The 19,862-nt window shown below is 42.1% G+C and overlaps 1 protein-coding gene across 1 annotated transcript in view; it reads left to right on the top strand.

Annotated features, from left to right (window-relative positions):
- Positions 1–19,862, top strand: part of LOC124615750 (adenylyltransferase and sulfurtransferase MOCS3) — a 217,796-nt gene that overhangs the window by 116,852 nt on the left and 81,082 nt on the right. The window contains exon 4 of the mRNA XM_047143837.1: positions 14,272–14,364. Coding sequence (XP_046999793.1) covers positions 14,272–14,364 — 93 coding nt within the window. The remainder of the gene's footprint in view (positions 1–14,271; positions 14,365–19,862) is intronic.

Below are 19,862 nucleotides of genomic sequence, written 5' to 3'. Positions count from 1 at the left end.
ATTCTATGAATATTGAGATCTGAAGAGAGGTAACATTTTGTTGATTTATGCCATGCGTACTGATGTTCCTCTGTTGGAAACAATATTGTATGCAACTTGATCAGTTCTTTATCAACATTGGTATATTTTTTCTTGTGAACATGTGAATTAGGATTTTTACCCTGGTGATCCTCAAGTATCTGTACTCCTTAACACCAACATATTTTTAAAAGATCTGCTGCAAACTTGCACATGGGCACTGTTGGCTAGTAAGCAATATGTGACAGAAACTTGCCACCTTCTTATTAAGTAGGATCATCATATTTTCCACCCCACCTTCTCTGAATATTTATGATATTAATGAGACCCATCAGATACATTCCTTTTACATCAACTGTCTGTTTCCAAAATTCTGTATGAAGTTTTCTTATAGCCTCTACGGTGAATTCACAACACTTATCATGACACTTACATGTTGCCTAGGAAAGAATTTTGTGAATAAACGAGTTTGGCTAAACACACACAAAACAGTAAAGTAAGAGTAAAGACTGAGTAATTTCAATTTACCATTCTAAATGGAAGAATTGTGGAAGTATACTGATTTATAAACACCAATCTCTACCATAGCAAACACTACCACTTGTTACCAACACATCTAGACATGCTCTGTTGCCGAGACACTGTGAAAGGAGATGCTACCTTGCCCGCATCATTAGTACTGCACATACAACTTACACTATCTAGTGAGTACATTTTCATCTAAGTTTGATTATATTGAAACAAAGATGAGGTGACTTACCGAACAAAAGCGCTGGCAGGTCGATAGACACACAAACAAACACAAACATACACACAAAATTCAAGCTTTCACAACAAACTGTTGCCTCATCAGGAAAGAGGGAAGGAGAGGGGAAGACGAAAGGAAGTGGGTTTTAAGGGAGAGGGTAAGGAGTCATTCCAATCCCGGGAGCGGAAAGACTTACCTTCGGGGGAAAAAAGGACAGGTATACACTCGCACACACGCACATATCCATCCACACATACAGACACAAGCAGACATATTTAAAGATTATTTGATTATATTGAGACATACTACCTTCTATGTGCCTTTGGCTTGGCCACATTCTGCCTTCTCAACATGAAACCTCAGAATTTGAATTTTTGATTATATTATGAAAAGGATAGATGCTAGTCACCATGTGATGCAGATGCTGAGTCACACATAGAGGCACAAAAAAAAGACAGTCAAAGAAGGATTTCAGCCAAACAAGCCTTCATCAGAATTAGACAACACACACACACACACACACACACACACATACACACACACACACGCAAATGTAAATGCAACTTACATACATGTGACCAAAGTCTCAGGCTGCCAGAGCCATGGGCTGGCCTAGGCAGCCAGAGACTTTGGCCGTGTGTGTGTGTGTGTGTGTGTGTGTGTGTGTGTGTGTGGTGTGTCTAATTCTGATAAAGGCCTTTTTGGCCAAAAGCTTTGTTTGACAATTGTTTTGTTGTGCCTATCTGTGACTCAGCATCTCCACCACATATGGTGATTAGCAACTGCCCTTTTCATAATATAGTCATTATTCCATCCTGGATGTTCTATTGTTTAAAATGGGAATTTTTGGCAGTCATGACTTTACCCAAGTCAATGCCTCAATTGTGATTGGATTTAATTTTTAAACTCCTTAAATGTTTCTATATTCACAGATGTAACTTGGTCTTAATTACCCTTTGTCTCAGTTAACTCTTCCTCTAATGTTTACACGTTATTCACTAGCCTTGTCCACTTCACTTGCACTACAAATAGACAAGTGGCCTCTCCTTCAGCAGAATCTGAACAGGCACACAAGGGAGAGATTGGTTTGCTGTTATCAGGAGCTCCAGTGTAAGGTGCGTTATGGAGCCCCATAGGGAAATAGTGCCCGAGTGCTGGGAAGAAGTCCAGTGTGCACCTGGTATGTATGCTGGGAGCCCTCATCCGAGATGTGGAGGGGGTCCTGGGTGCGATGCAGTTATCTTGTTGTGGTTCGTGTCAGCACCCGCGACATCTGTCACATAGGTTCTGGGGCCAACCTTAGTGTGAACAGGCAGTTGATAGACGTAATGAAAACTGCTGGCCTTACTTTGAGGGAGGGGGGGGGGGGGGGGGGGGGTTGCAAGCAGAGCTTACAATTGGCAGTATCACACCCAGAATTGGTCAGGGTACTTTGACTTGGAGCTGAATGGAGTGTGTCAACAATGGCTTTATCGATTCTGTCTGTGACAGTCTTCGTTGCAGATTTCTGGGCCTGTGTTATGTAGTGGAGATTAGTAGGACTCCATTTGATAGGTCAGATGAAGCAGTTACTTGCGGAATGCACATGGTGTTTTTTTGTGCTTAATAGTAGTTTGAGGTCCTCCGATGAATTCTCAGCAGTTGATATGCAGAGAAAAATCAGTTTGCATATGAAGTAAATACATTTTGAATGTCAAAATTTTAATAGTAAAATGCCAAAAAATTCATAACAAAGTCACTGAACATACTGTCCTCCAGGAAAATTATCACACTCAAATTATTCTTGGAATTGAGAACTGGATGAAACCTGGTGTAGAAACCTCCAATATATATATAACAAGGCTTAAAAAGGTGCCATAGGAGGGGGGGGGGGGGGGGGGGGGATGTTCATTGCAGTCGACAAAAACTAAGTCTGACTGTGAAGTTATCTGATTACTTAACCAGCCTAAGCGAAATCAAGTTAATCACCAGATATTCTTTACCAGCCTGTAATTCCACTGCAACAGTTGTAGAACCATTCAAAGAAGGTCTGCAGAGAGTAATGCAGAGTATCCTGGTCATGCAAAATTAATTGGAGATGACTTTAACTGATTACAGATTGAGACCTCTATGGATTTGTTGCAGGTGGTGCAGGCAGGCAGTTCTGTAAAGTAATTCCAAATATATTTTTCAAAAACTGTCTTGAACAGCTTTTAAATCTCGTAGCTTTGAACAGGATTGACTTAATGGAAAATGTCTGTATAGAGACAGGGATTAGTGATCTTGATGTAGTGAGTCTTCAGTTTCTCCCTTCTTGCTCGAACAGTCCATGGATGTACTGCCGGTCCATAGTGTCCAAAGGGCACAATATTTCGGCGATCAGACATGTCACCATTGTCAGGTGTGCTGACGAACTGAGCTCCTGAGGGTGAGCGGCCGTCTTAAATCCTCTCCCCCTGCGAGGCTTTCTCTCCGTGGTCCATGCCCACGGCCACATGTCGGTGGTCACTGAGACACTGGTGTCGGCGTCTGTGGTGGCGTCAGAGTAATTGCCTCGTCCACCTTGGTCACCAGTTCATTTTCTTTGCTAAGCATCTTTTTAATTAGACTCAATGCTGGTTCCCATGCCTTGCTGAGGTTATAGCCACTATCTCAGTTAATGAATCTGTCCCTGGTATGAATTTCCATATCCTCTCTAATGACGCTGTCCCAGTGTTTAGATGTCTGTACCAAGACCCTGGTATGTTGGTAGTCCATTTCGTGATTTTTGGACAAACGGTACTCTGCGACCGCTGACTTGTTGGTGTACTTAATTCAGTGTGCCTCTGATGTTCTCGGCAACAAATCTTTGATGGTGCGCACTGTCTATCTAATATAAGTCTTCTCACACTGACACAGAAACTGGTATATGCCAGCCTTCCACAAACCGAGATCGTCTTTGACGCTTTCCAGTAATGCTCGTATTTTATTGGGTGGGCAAAAGATAGTTCCTACTCGGTGTTTCCTCAATATTCGTCCTATTTTCCCTGATAGTGCGCCAGTATATGGTATATAGGCAGTGGCTATCTCTTCCTCCATGACTTCTTCCATCTTCACACGCTGTACTGTAGAGGTGTGGTGGAGAGCGCATATTATCTGCCATTCTGAGTACCCGTTTTTCCAGAATACAGTTTTGAGGTGTTCCGGCTCATGGGGCAGACTCTCTGCATCAGAGATTGTGTGCACCTTGTGCACCAGTGTTCTTAGCACCCCATTCCTCTGTGAGAGGTGGTGGCAGCTATCTGCATGCAAATACAGGTCGGTGTGCGTTTTCTTCCTGTATACCCCGTGGCCAAGGGTGCCATCTGCTCTTCTTTTGACCATGACTCCCAGGAATGGTAATCTTTATGGCTTATCTTTGGCGGGTGATGGAGCATCTGATGCATTTGTCAAGCCCATGGTGGGTATGTCTGTGGATGAATCAGTACCAGTGTGAGGGAGGTACTAAAAACTGGTTTGAACATGAAACTTCCTGGCAGATTAAAACTGTGTGCCCGACCGAGACTCGAACTCGGGACCTTGGCTTTCGCGGGCAAGTGCTCTACCAACTGAGCTACCGAAGCACGACTCACGCCCGGTACTCACAGCTTTACTTCTGCCAGTACCTCGTCTCCTACCTTCCAAACTTTACAGAAGCTCTCCTCTCCCGAGTTCGAGTCTCGGTCGGGCACACAGTTTTAATCTGCCAGGAAGTTTGATATCAGCGCACACTCCGCTGCAGAGTGAAAATCTCATTCTGGTTTGAACATGTCAGTGGTGATGGTGGTTGATGGTCTCATCACTTCAGCCTTGAACATCTTTTGCAGATAATGTGATAAGGTCCATTGTAAGGTGGCTGCTGTGGCTTGCATACTGTGTCATGACTTACAAAAACAAAATCACATCTCCATAGCTCATTGGAAACAAAGGGGCAATGGATTTGCCGGACCCTCGGAGCAGTGGCATATAGCTACCAGATATGTGCACCTAGCTTGTGTATAAAGTTTGACAGTTCATTGTGGTTGTCTGACATGTTGAAGAACTCACCAGGCAGTAGTATTGGCATGATATATATCAGTTTCGTAGATGTGGCTTTCAGATCTTCTTTACTGATGCTTGGAGACCCAGGAGGATGATGGGTAAAGTCTCTGTCCACTGCTGCAATTGATGACATTGAAGAGACATTTCCAATTTCTGGTGCATTCGCCAACTAAGTAGAAGGGTGAGTGCTTTCAGTAGGTATGACTCGCATTGCCTTCCTTGGTCTGTTGTAACTCATAGTGGTACACTGAAACAGGCGATCCATTCCTGGAAGATTGCAGTCGCGGTCACTTCAGCAGTAACGTCTACCTTAGGGAACACCTCCAGCCAGCATGTGAAATGATCAGTGGCTGTAAGATAGTAGTATATCCTTCCGATGGTGGGAACAGTCCAACGATGTCCAGATGAACATGTTCAAATCTTTCTTTCAATGGAACGACTGTGCCACGAGGTGCCCTGATGTGCCAGCGAACTTTGTTCCATTGGCAGACCTTATCTTGGTGCACATATTCCTTAAGTTCTTGTCCATGGTTGGACACACAAAAGCTCGGTGTACTCCATGGTGTGACAGGTCATGTAAGGAGAAGTTCCGGCAGCAGTCACAAAAGGTTGCAGTTTAGTATTTACGATGTCACAATACAGCAGCTTGTTTGATGATGGCAATGTAACTTGATGGAGCTGTAGGTCTGATGGTTGTGCTAAAAAGTCTCATGGCTTGCTGCCTCCTTGTTGCACTGCAGCAAGAGCTTTGAAATCAACTGTGTCAGTGATAGCTTTGATACAAGAGAGAGCGTCCATCGGCATATTCAGGTCTCCCTCGACATGGGCTATGTGGGTGGTGAACTGTCCAATATAGTTGAGGTGGTGGAGCTGACATGGTGACACTTTCTCCAGATGCTGGTGGAAAGCATATGTCAGTGACATGTGATCTGTGACTAGGGTGAACTGCTGTCCCTCTAACATGTGGATCTTCTTAACGGAGGCATATGCCGTCCACAGTTCACAATTGTGGAACAGATCTCCTGTGATGGGGATAACTTTTGATTGAACAAGGCCAAGGGCTGCGAGTATTGGCATACTTGCTATTGTAGTGCAGCACTTATTACAGTGGCAGACGTTGTAATGGATCTGGGAGATGTTATTTTTTTTACCGTATTTGTCGATACTGAAATGAAAATGTTTTCTTATATTTTTGTCAGAATTTATTATAATTTGTCTTATTATATGTTAATTTACTTCTGTTTTTGAGAGTAAAAGCATATTGATTACTATTAGAAAATGTATCGAAGAATAGCAAAGAAACTGATTGTGTAAAATATCTTTGACGTTGGAGTAGTCTTTGACTATAGTCAGTCCGAGTCGGAAGCTAACTCTTGGTGTGTGTTGACGGAAGAACAATGTGAAGGTCGCAGTCATAAATAATTTTGAATTATGTTAACTATTATTTTTGTATTATCTGAAAAGAAGAAACTACATTGGAAGAAACTGTATTTGAAACACCAAAATGAGAGAAACACGCTGAACCACGTCATTTTCTGCAGCCGACAACGATGCATTGTGGAATCATACTTAGACAACTGAAGCCAAGACTTATATTTGCTTGCAAACGTCTAATGGAAAAGGTACTGTCACGAAATATGGCAAATTTAAGTTTATAAAAAATAGTGACCATATTTTCAACTTGTGTAATAGCCGGGAAGGCATATTTCAACGTATCAACCATTAGTACGAGAGACGCCTGTGGAACTGGGTGCACTAAAAGAGCAACTTTCATGATGATCGTCTCGCCTCGGTAAATGCCAACTCGACATCACTATTCTGGGGCAGTTTGTCCTTTGACCTCAGTGCACCTTGCAAGAATCCTCTCAGTGGTGCAGCCAGGAGGGCGTGGTTGCAAATGAAACAACGATATAAATTGGTGCCACCAAGAAATCACCATAATTTTCTAACTGTTATATACAATGGAAAATGAACTATAGCTTTGACTTTCTCCTGTGGTGACTGTATACCATGAGCATTAAGGGGATACGGAATCGGATTTTGGGTTAAAAAATCGAATTTTTTTTTATTGGCGTATTATATTCTGCCATGTTTCCTCTTTAAAATGACGTATCATACATAGCTCTACTACAATTATAACTATTTTATTTTTATATATTTGTGAGATCGGGTATTGCGCTTTAGTTATACACGTCTCTCGTGGCTGACCATGAACTTTTTGGCAGTACCTTTAAAGTGACATGAATTCAAATATCCCGGTTTCCAGCGACTATTTATACACTAGTTGCCCGAAAATGTTTCTCTCTGGTTTCCTCAAGTTACTCTTTGACTTTGTGGCGGGACTGTTTTGTAAACAGTGTGATATAAGAAAGTAGTTGTTGTTGAGTTATTTCGTATTTAGTGCTTCATTTTTCGCAGTGAAAATGCCTAGAGCTAAAGCAAAAGTATTTAAAAAGCGTGTGAACTGGCAAAAGAATAGAAATAATGATTCATTAGCAAAGCAAAGCAGTTCATCATCATCACTGTTGGAAAATGTGAATCCACTTATTACTGATTTGCCGAACGAACTTACACCAAATGAAAACAGTGCTTCTCATAAAAAACTAAGAGATTTGGAAGAGAAATATAATTTACTTGATAGAGGGAATGAAGTTTTAGAACTCATTGATACGAATATATTGTGTGAAGCTCTTGAAAACAGTTTGTGCTGCAAAAAATGTCATGGAAACGTTTCTCTGAAAGTAGAATCCCATGTTGGCCTGGCTGCCCAGTTTAATTTAATATGCAGTGTTTGTAAATACAGCTATAAGTTTCCAAGTTCGGTTTCAGTAACTGTAAATAATGGATACAAGAAAACTGAACTTTATAGTGTAAATATTAGGTTAGTTTATGGATTGCGAGCAATTGGTAAGGGCAAAGCAGCTGGTGATATGCTATGTGGTGTTCTAAATCTTCCAAGTGCACCTTCAAAGTTTGAAGCTTACAATTATGTACTAGGATCTGCAGTTGAAGATGTAGCACAGAAGTCAATGCAGGTTGCTGTGGAAGAAGCAGTGGAAGAAAATGACGGCAGTCGTGACCTCACAGTGGCGTTTGATGGCACGTGGCAGAAAAGGGGCCACACCTCCAACAATGGTGTTGCAACAGCAACTAGTGTTGATACTGGCAAGGTTATTGATGTTGCAATAATGTCTAAATACTGTAGGTGCACAGGCAGGCTGAAAAATGAACACAGTGATGACTGTATTGCTAATTATTATGGTAGTAGTGGTGGCATGGAGGTTGCTGGGGTGAAGAAAATTTTTCATCGCTCTTCACAGTGGTATAATGTTCGCTATGTCAAATATCTGGGAGATGGTGACTCTAAAGCATTCAAAGAAGTTTTGGAAAGCAAACCATATGGGAACAGTGTAAATATAAGCAAACTTGAATGTATAGGACATGTGCAGAAGAGAATGGGTGCCAGGCTGAGAAGGTTAAAATCAGTTATGAAAGGGAAAAAACTAGATGATGGGAAAACCTTGGATGGCAGAGAAAGATTGACTGATTCCATAATAGACCACATTCAGAACTGCTATGGCCTTGCAATCAGGCAAAATACAGGCAATCTTGAAGAAATGAGGAGAGCTATATGGGCTTTATATTTCCACACCGCATCCACGGATGAGCATCCACAACATGGTTTGTGCCCCAAAGGTGAAAACAGCTGGTGTAAATACAATAGGGGACTAACAACAGGAGAGAAATACATTCACCACCACAGTCTACCATCAGCCATCATGGCAGAAATAAAGCCCATTTTCAGAGATCTGGCTGACAGAAGTCTTCTGATGAAATGTCTTCACGGAAAAACGCAGAACCCCAACGAGTGCTTGAATAGTGTGATATGGCATCGTCTCCCAAAAACAGTGTTTGTCGGAATTAATACACTACATTTTGGTGTGTATGATGCTGTGGCAACCTTCAATCTTGGAAATATAACTAAATGCCAGGTCCTTCAAAAGTTGGGTATGTGTGTTGGTTCCCGTACGGTACGTGCTATGTTCTTTTTAGATCAGCACAGACTAAGGCATGCTGATAATATAATCAAGACATTAGTGAAAAAAGCAAGACAGGTGCAGAGGGGTGCCAAAAGAAGACTTGAAGATGATTATGAAGACTGTGAAGGGGGTATTAGCTACGGATCAGGAATGTTTTAATCTTCTTTCTCCGTTTCCCGTAAGTTTACTTTTTACTTCATCTAGGAACATTATCTCAGGTACTGGTCAACCTAGAAGTCTGAAATTTTTATGACGTAGTGACATAGGTCCCTATTACATACTGAAACAACGATTTTTTAATTACTTGATTTACAAAAGACTTAGGGGTGATAGTCTAGTAAAAAGCGATGGAAAAAATTTACTTAAAAATAAATGTACAATATCTCTGTAAGAAAATACTTTGACAATAAACTGTTGTTTCAGTATTGTTGTAACTTATGAATGCACATACAGTAAAATTTTTACCTCTCTGTCTCCAGTAGTTTGTGAGAAAATGTTCCCTATAGTAGGCATATATTAACATTGCGGGGATAGGTGATTCCGTATCCCCTTAATAGTGTAGCCTAGGAATTGAACTTCAGTTTCTCCAAAGATGCTCTTTGACGGGTTGGTAAGCAGACTGTGAGCATGAAGGTAAGTGAAAATCTGCCGTAAGTGTGACAGGTGTTCTGCCTCAAAGCTTGACATGACCAAAACATTGTTGATGTACATATAACAAAAATCTGGGTTGCGAGTAACCTCATGTGTGAATTGTTGAAACATTTGGGCAGCATTAAAAAGCTCCAAAGAGATTTTAGTGAGTTCAAACAGTCCAAATAATGTGCAGTCAGCAGCTTACAATTTTGTCTGGTGCCACAGGCATTTGATAAAACACACATACTAAACCCAAATTAGTAAAAATGCACTTACCGTGGATGTTGAATGCAACTCTTCTGTGTGTGGTATCAGATATTGGTCCTAGTGGTTCTGGCAGTGAGCTTTCTATAATCTCCACATGAGCACCATCTGTTGTTTTTCTTTGGGACCATATGCATTGAAGATGACCAACTAGTGCTCTCAGTGAGCAGCAAATTCCCTTTACGAGCATGAATGGGAACTCCTGCTTCACTTCCTTCAGTTTCTGTGGTGTGAGGCGATGCAATCAAGCACAAAGTGGTGGTCCTGTTGTGGTTAATATATAGTGTACTGTCAAGTGCTGCGCAGATGCTAGTGTGGGCATCTGGGCTGTGATCTCTGAGAACTGCTTGAGGAGCTCTACTAATGGAGAGTCACCACTTGTCATTATAATCCATACTTGCCCCTGATTTACCAGATTGGTAGTGGTATCAAGGAGGCATCAATGGTAGAGGTCATGCAGGTGCCCATAGGATGATAGGAAGTTCACTCTGAGTATTGGGGGTGATATGTTTGCTATAATGAATGTCACTTGAATTTTCATTGAAGACACAAGTTTAACGTTAACTTGACTTGACCATATTTTGAGATTGTGGGACCATTGGCGATGAAAAGGTGGCAGCCAACATAGCTACAGTGTAGCAGACTATCTTCACTGGTTATCAGACTCAGTTCAAAGCAGGACTAATCACTGAAGACAGTTCTCCTCGAGTGAATGAGATTCCAGGCTGAAGACATGTCTGGAGATGCCCTAGACAGCGATGGGGTACCAACCTGACTGCCACCCCTAATACAGCCTGACAACCAGGAGTGATCGTTTGGTGTGCCATTTCTTTTCATAGCAGGAACCCTTTGGTTGTCAACTGCTGCACTCTTACAGCACAGCAGTATGTTGACAATTTTCTTTGCCCTGTTTTGTTGCCCTTCATGACAAGCCATCCTGGGCTTACATTACTGCAAGATAATGCCTCCCCGCATGTGGCTAGAGTTTCTGCTGCTTGTCTTAGTGCTTTCCAAACCCTACTTTGGCCAGCAGTGTCGCCAAATCTCTCCCCAATTGAAAATGTTTGGAGCATTATGGTCAGGCCCCTTCAGCCAGCTTGGGATTTTGATGATCTGACGTGCCAGTTGGACAGAATTTGGCACAGTTTCCCTCAGGAGGTCATCCAACAATTCTGTCGATCAATACCGAGCCAAATAATTGCTTGCATAGGGGTCAGAGGTAGACCAACACATTAGAGACTTGATGTTTGAGAATCTCTTTCTCTTGTATAAATCATCCAGTTATTCTGAAACTATGATCAATTGTTTGTCTGTACATGTACGTCATGTCTAGCAATTGCCATCCCATTCTAATACTTTTTTCATGGTGTGTCATTCTTTTTCTTGGAGTGTATGTACTACAGGACAACACACAGAATTACTCTTTTTTATTACAAAATTTAAGTATATATGTTGCATTCAATGCAAACTATACAAGACCCCTGCCTCTCCCTCTCTTAATATAGTAGATGTATTACTTATCAAATCAAACTGATAATGTGGCCACAGGAGCAGAACCATCATTTTCACACCCAAGAAACAGGGAAAGGCGGGGTAGCAGTTGCACGCATGCACTCTAGTACTTTTATGAATCGAGTACTGTAACACTCTACATGTCGTTATGCGCCGCTGAATGAAGTGCCTATTTAGAATAAGAACATAAACAGAACATACAATATTTCTCACATTAGCTGCTCACTATGCTTTGCTGACAGTATCCATAAAAGTACCTTCTCCACTGATGTAGCTATTTTTCACATTGGTGACTGTTGCTTTTTTGCCTACTGTTTCAGTATTGGATGGTAATGCTGACTCTTTGTTTGAATCTACGCCAGCTAGTCTTATTACATTTTCAGATTCCTCTTCCATTACAGTACGTGCCCTCCAGTAGACATCATGCCCTTTTTTGAAGTGATACATGACCTTTCAAGTCTTCTAATGTCACAGCTTCAAAAGCTAATAAAATAGCTGTAAAAGTAAATTGTATTAAACGTGAGAATGAAATTGTCTGCATTGTCTAGCAATTAGCATGTATGAGAAGTAATGCTGAGGTCCTGTGTTTGACCTTTAGTAACCATTTCAGATTTTTGTGCAAGTGGAAAAGTCTGGAAGGGGGTTCACTCAGGCTTGCGTGGCCACATGAAAAGCCACCTGAATATAAAAGCAGTGAAATCCATATGCAAGTCACCAAAGTGGCATCACATTGAACGGCATCGGACAAGGTGTTGTGCTGTGTATGTTTATTAGCAGAAAAAGCATCAACTGTTAGTTTTTTTCAGATTCAGAGCAAGATATGTGACTTATTATGTCTACAGATCTTATTCTTTGATAGATTCCAGACCAGTTTGATAGGCATTAGGTCTAGATTTGTGGTGTAACATGGTGATTGCATGGAACATCATGTTCCACTTTTAACCACTTACACCAGCTGAAGACGTTCATTGAAACTGAAAACGTAGTTTAGGTAGTTGTTAAGTGTGGAACATTCCACTATGTGCACCCTGGTTTGCTGTATTTTGCAGATGAATGTAAAAGGAAGTCATCTCAGCATGTCGATAAGGCACAATGGTGAATGCCTCTCTCCAACTGCTGTGGAGACCCGCTTGTGCTTTGGCAATGGCAATGCCTTGGAAGCCATGGAGGAAAGGGTGTGGCCAAGACTGTAAATGCCTGAACAAATGAATAATATATGAAAACTGTCAGTCGAGTATCTAATGTCAAACCAATACAGCAGTACATGTTACTCGGACTGTCTGTTGTGAACTACGATATATTAGCGATCCATATCACCTCCAATTGTAAAAGTAATTGTGCAGAGAATACATTGTAGTTACAATACAGAAGAGTTGTCATAAAATGGTTTATATTATTTAGTAGCTTGAACAAATCAGAACTCTCTTTCATCTCCTGCTGCAACTGCAAAAGGTGAAGAAGTCACAAAGCATAGAAGCATAGTCTAGTGGCATTGCATAGTGGGTCCACTCAAGCAGTTAACTTTAAGAAAGGTAACTGTAAATTATTTATGAGGTAAAGTTGGTGCACACATGGAAGTGGGTATGGAGTGGAAGGCATCGTAACCAAATCCACACCAAGTAGCGCTCCACATTTTATTCCTAAAATAAGAAGGAGAAGGTTGGTGCTCCTTGATTAATGCCAAAAAGTTTGGCTTTCCTTGTCTCTGTGTGTTTTGAATTTTTTTGCGTGCATTTTTACTTGTTAGTCTGAAGTTTTCCTGTTATAATCATGGAGGAGAAATGATAATGGATTGAAACTCAACTTTCACAACAATGAAATTGTGCCTGTCACTGTTGTTTGACAATACTTGTCAGACACTGTCACTTTCAACATTTATTCACAGTGTAGTGTGTATGAAAAGAAAATAAGACTTGTTTACTCAGGCACCTTGTAAAATCAAATTCCATAGACGGAACAGTTTTTCTCATGGTTTTTTTGCTAGACTGGAAGTCCAGTTTTGTGTAACAAAATCTGTGAGTTTTGCCGACAGTTTTCTTTATATTGTTCATAATGTAACAAAAATTACTGTCTAAGTTATCTATATCACCAATGAAATATTTACTGTCTGCATTTTACTCGTTCTGCTGAGGACAGATACTTGAATCCTATTTCACAACAGATTTGTACCTCCTTCTGTAATTTGCATACCACTGACGTACCTAACTTTTGTTTGTCTACATGTACGTGCATCTTCCGTCATCTTCTCTCTCAGCATTATCACATCATTCTTGTTCTCATTGTCAGTAAAATTAATGACATTAACAGCAAGCCATGGCTTCTTGTGAAGCTATTTTTCATGATGGTTTTTCGTACCACTTTTCATGCTTCCACTGCAAGGAAACAATGTGCACTATTTTGTATTGAAATGTGACTGTACCTTGCCACATGACCAATTTAGTTCCTGCTACGGGAGCTGTACCACTTTGCCTTGCTGACTAATATGATAATGCTGTCCACTTTGCATTCACTGCTTAGTCATAAAGGCTCATTTGAAAATCAGTGTAGCAGTGTTATTTGTTACAGTGATTTTAACTTTTCTAATAATTCTTTACCACTGAGCTGTGAATACACTGCTGCTTTTTGACATAAATACTGTCCATCAATACAGTCCACATTAAATCATCACTATTTCTGTATTAACCATTTACAGGAATATCTGACTGCCACTTGTGAAATATCTTGTAGTATTATCAACATTAATGAAACAGCATCTTCCAGACATCTCTGCATTATGATCGGCCGTTATACACATCCAGTTTGCACCTGCTTTCCTGCTTGCTGTGTAATGTCATCTTTCCACCTCACGTTACATCACCTTATCAATCCTTTCTTCCCACTTGGAAACCAGCATTTGGTTATTTGCTGATGTGATCTTACACAATCATTTTCCTGTCTCTCAAGATAGTGTTTGAGTAATATTTTTACATGCTGCTTAAAAACTATCTAAGTAACGTGCTGTCATTTCTGTTTTTACAGGTCAGCTTGCACTGAAAACATCATCTGTTCTTATTGTTGGAGCTGGTGGATTAGGATGCCCTTCTGCTTTGTACCTTGCGGGGGCTGGTGTTGGTATGTAACATGTAAACTTTTTATTACTATTTATTTGTTGCCATGTGTATGTCTGCTGTGGTGTGTGTGTGTGTGTGTGTGCGGGGGGGGGGGGGGGGGCGGGGGGGGGGGGTTGATTATGTGAAATACACTCTCTACTTATTATGTTAAGCCATACTCATTGAACAACAAGGGATAATTTTCATTTATTTAAATCGAATACTACTCGCCTGTCTAGGGAAAAACATTCATCATTCACATCAGACATTTGAAATTACACACCATATCATAGCTGATAACAGAAGTAAATAAGTCCTAGCCATCACCTCAAAATGTAACATTGTCAACAGCTAAATAGAAAATAAAGAGATGCTAACATATCCACTGTTCAGCCACAAAGTGCCACCCTTCACTTGACTCAGTACCACCCAGGACTGGAACATCTGATTTACATTCTCCTCCAGGGCTTTGACTATCTCTCATCATTCCCTGAAATGAGAATCACCCTTCTCACTATCCTCTGCATCCCTTTCGCAGTGTTGTTGCACCACCCATCTGACCTGCATAATACCATTGTCCATCCCTATCATTGTCAATCATAAACAGCTCTGATGTAAATGCTATAGATGATTACAAAACATACACAAAATATTGAAGGTAGTAATACATACATCAAAGCAAATGCATTATCGATTAGTATAGTTGCATCAGATAACAAGATCAAGACAATATGGTATATAGTGAAGGAAGAGACTGGTAGAGCCAGAGATGAAGAGGAACACAAATCATTAAGAGTAACTGATACACGAGTAACATATGTGTGCAGTGTTACTAAGCTTTTCAGTAAGCACTTCATAACTGTTACTGAAAAGATGGGGTTGTCAGTTTGGTAGATGCTGCCGTGGAACATCTCAGACCTGTCACTATAGATAACTATGATAATATGAGTATGACCATCGCAACAGCCAACAAAGTTGATTAAACAGTGTATCTCTGAGTTTAGTGACATTTTAAGTTATTTATTTAACCAGTCTTTTATCAATGGAACATTTCCTGGTTGTTTGAAATATGATGAAATTAAGCCTTTTTATAGAAAGTAGATAAAGACGTGTCATTAACCTTCTATCCAGTTTCACTTTTGCCTACATTCTAAAAAATTTTACAAAAGATAATATACAGTTGTATTCTTAACCATCTGACCGCAAATAAAATATTATCCAGGTCACAATTCAGATTTCTAAAGGGTTCCGATGTTGAGAAGGCTACCTACACATACAGTGAGGATGTACTTAATTCATTAGACATTAAATGACAAGCTACTGGTATAGCCTGTGATCTGTCGTAGGCATCTGACTTTATAAATCACAATATTGTTTTAAGTGAATTAGATTATTATATAATGTGAAATGCTGCAAAATGATTCAAATCTTATATCTCTTACAGAAAACAAAGGGTGTCAATAAAAAAGCAAAGTGCTTTACTGGGAAACAGTAACATGTGGTTCTGTTATCGAGCCCTTAGTTTTTCTTGTGTATATTAGTGATCTTGTGTCTGTAACATTAGCAGATGCCAAGTTTTGTTTTGCTTACAATTGATACAAACATTGCAATAAATATTAAATCAGGTATAGCCATAGAAAGGTTGGCTAATGAAATTTTCATGGACATTAATAAATGGTTTCTGCCCAAATCTCTGTCACTAATCCTGGAAATAATATACTATATGCAGTTCAGAACTTGTAAAAAGTTTTTTGCTAGTATATGCCTAAAATATCATGACAAGCAAATAAAAGAAGTTGACAGTGTTAAATTCTTAGGATTACAGCTTAATAATAAATTTAACTGGAAGGAGCATATTACAGAATTTCTGAAGTGCATAAACAAATCTCTCTCTCTGATGCAAATGTTGTCAGACATAGGTAATATAAAAATAAAAAAAGCTAGCGTAATATGCTTACTTTCATTCATAATGCCATATGGGATTTATTTTTTGGGGTATCTCATCAAGCCAAGCTACAGTTTTTTGAGCCCAAAAACGTGCAATGTGAATTATACGTGGTGTGTACTCAAGAACGTCCTGCAGAGGACTGTTTGTGCGCCAATTACCACTCCCACATCAGCTCCCCCAAAGCCCACCAAACCACAGAAAGCTCCTGTACAGCAGCAACAGCGGGTCAAACCCCGTGGTAAACCATCTGACCATGCGGATGTTGTTTTACGTGAGGCTTTCTCTGACTCTTCCCCAGAGTTGATGGAATACGATGTATGTGTGGGGCAATCATCTCGCCCCACGCCTGCCCCTCCACCTGCTGCGGTCTCCCCGCCCCGTCGGAGAGACAGGATGAAGGTGCTACCCCCATCATAGATGGCTCCCATATTTCAGTGGAACTTGCAAGGGTTCAGGACGCATGTGGAGGAACTTCGTCTACTATCTCAGGGTAGACCACTGTGTCTATTTCTCCAGGAGACTTATTTCCATCCATCATACTCCCCTGAGATCCGAGGCTATACACTCCACAAAAAGGACGACCTGCGTGGAGAGAGAGCTGGAGGAGGTGTAGGTATTTTCGTCAGGGCGGACTACCACTCCTCGCCACTCTCACTTACGACGACTTTACAGGCCGTCGCTGTGTCCATGCACGTGCGTCATCCATTGACTGTATGTTCGCTTTACTTGCCCCCACATGATGCACTTGATGAAGCGGCCCTCACTGACCTTCTTACACAACTCCCCCAGCCATTCATTATTTGTGGTGATTTTAATGCCCACAATGTGCTTTGGGGCTCTGCAATTACCTGCCCCAGGGGTAGAGCAATTGAGAGGCTTCTCCTGTCATCCTGTGCCTACTTGCTCAATGGAGGACAGAGTACTCATTTCTGCACATCGACTGGGTCGTTCTCTGCCATTGATCTCTCGCTTTGCTCTCCAGCTCTTGCCGCCAGTGCTCACTGGGAAGTGGTTGCTGACTTGCATGGCAGTGATCATTTCCCAATCTGGATTCACCTGCCAGCTGGCATGGGCCCAGAAAGGAGACCACCACGGTGGGTCCGTAGTGGAGCCGACTGGACACTTTATAACCAGTTGGCCCAGTTCGAACACTGTGCGAATGTTGAGGCGTGGGTGGATCATATTACCAAAATGGTCCACCACACCGCTGCAGCATCCATTCCACAGTCCACAGGCCACAGGAAGAGGCCACCTGTGCCTTGGTGGAGTGTCGAATGCCACTCTGCAATCAGGATTAGGCGTGCGGCTCTGCATCGGTTCAAGTGTCGGCCGACTGCTGAGAATCTTGCAGCCTTTCGGGTGGCGAGGGCAAGATGTCGCCGCATTATTTGTGAGAGCAAGAAGAGGTCATGGCAACAGTTCCTGAACACCATTAATCGTTGCACCAACAGTTCCATTGTGTGGGAGACCATCAGGAGAATTTCTGGCAGAGGAGGTAGGTGCCCCATAGCTGCTGTAATGAATAACGGCACTCTCCACACGGATCCGCGAGACATTGCCCAGACTATGGCAGCGTATTTTGCCACAGGTACTGCAACAACCAGTCAGGATCCAGGTTTCCAGTGCCATAGAGCCGTTGCTGAGAGATGTAGTCTGGACTTCCAGTCCACTTCTCATGAAGTTTACAACTGCCCATTTTCTATGTGGGAGCTGGATTCTGCATTGTCTGGAGCTCGTGACACATCCCCTGGTCACGACAGGATCCACTACAGTATGCTATGGCACCTCACAATGCGCAACAGAGAAATCCTCCTCGCACTTTTTAATGCCATTTGGGCGTCGGGTCAATTTCCTGACACGTGGCGTGAGGCAGTTTTAATCCCTTTTTTAAATCCTGGGAAAGACCGCCCTCACTAGTTGCATAGGGAAGACCTTGGAGCAGATGGTCAACCGCCGCCTTGTCTGGACGTTAGAATCCCGGCAACTCCTTAGTCGCTTTCAGTGTGGGTTCAGGAGGTTTCGTTCCACCTTCGATAACCTTGCCCTCCTGGAGGCGGCTATACAACAAGCTTTCCTACGCCGTCATCACCTTCTAGGTGTATTTTTCGACACCGAAAAGGCCTACGATACCACTTGGAGGCGTCTCATCCTGGAGCAGCTTCACGAATGGGGTTTTTGTGGTTGTCTTCCTCTTTTTATTCAGTCTTTCCTCTCGCCACGATATTTTAGGTACCGAATTGGTGACGTCCTGTCTGATCGCTTTGCGCAGGAGAACGGTGTCCCTCAGGGTAGCGTTTTAAGTGTGACTCTCTTTGCCATCGCTATTAATAGCCTTACGTCCATAGTGAAAAGTCCTGTCCAGTGTTCTTTGTTTGTGGATGATTTCTCTTTGTTTTGCTCTTCTTCAAGCCTTGCAACAACAACTCGTCAGTTGCAACTTACGATTAGGTGTTTGGATGACTGGGCGCAGAAGAGTGGTTTTAAGTTTTCCACCGAGAAGTCTGTATGTGTTCTTTTTAACCGTTCTCGTTCGATTTTAACCTTTTCTGAGTTGAGGATGAGAGACACTATTCCTCCTTTTAAAGACACGGTGAGATTTCTGGGGCTCATTTTTTACTCGAAGCTCACGTGGTTACCTCATCTTAAAGACCTGAAACGGCGGTCACTTAAGGCTTTAAGTATTTTAAAATGTCTTAGCCACAGTACATGGGGAGCTGACAGGACTTGTCTGCTCCAGTTTTACAGGGCGTTTGTGCGATCTCGGCTTGATTATGGGTGCACGGTGTATGGGTCTGTGAGGCCTTCTTACTTAAGGATGTTGGACGTTGTGCACCATGAAGGGCTTTGGTTGGCCACTGGGGCATTCCGAACTAGCCCCATACCAAGCCTCTGTGCAGAGGCTGGTGAATCGCCACTTCATATGCAGTGACGGCTACTTACAGTGCGCCAGGCGTATAAAACTTTGTACACACCATACACCCCTGCATACCATACCGTTGCTCAGCCTCCTCTGGCACGATTGTTTCATAACCGGCAACGTGCGACGCAGCCCTATGGGATTCACGCACAGTATTGCCTCGGTGTGATGTCTATGGCTGGTCTTCGTGTTTTACGTTGCGGTTGGAGCAGATCTCCACCTTGGCTCCTCCGGAGACCCAAACTTATTTTAGATTTTACATTCCAATCTCTGTTTTTTAACATTTTACATGTGCATCACGGTTTCACTGTCGTTTACACTGATGGCTCCAAACAGGAGAATTTCCTTGGCTGTTCTGTGGTGTTCCCTGATCATGTTACCCGGATTCGCCTCCCTGCTGAATATACTGTTTTCGCAGCGGAGCTCCACGCGATTCTGGAGGCACTGGAGCAGATGCATCGTGTTCGGGGCGATCGATTTCTTCTCTGCTCCGGTTCTCTTAGTGCCTTACAATCACTGCAGAACCTATACCCGACTGAGGAGATGGTCCAGCTGATATATGACCAACTGTACTTTCTCCAACGGCGGGGTAAAGAGGTATCCTTCTGCTGGGTGCCCGGTCATGTCGGCATATGGGGCAATGAACAGGCCGATC

This window comes from Schistocerca americana, chromosome 5, assembly GCF_021461395.2.
Source record: "Schistocerca americana isolate TAMUIC-IGC-003095 chromosome 5, iqSchAmer2.1, whole genome shotgun sequence".
NCBI lineage: Eukaryota > Metazoa > Arthropoda > Insecta > Orthoptera > Acrididae > Schistocerca > Schistocerca americana.
Note: the sequence above shows the minus strand (reverse complement) of the source record. Positions and strands in the feature narration are given on the sequence as shown.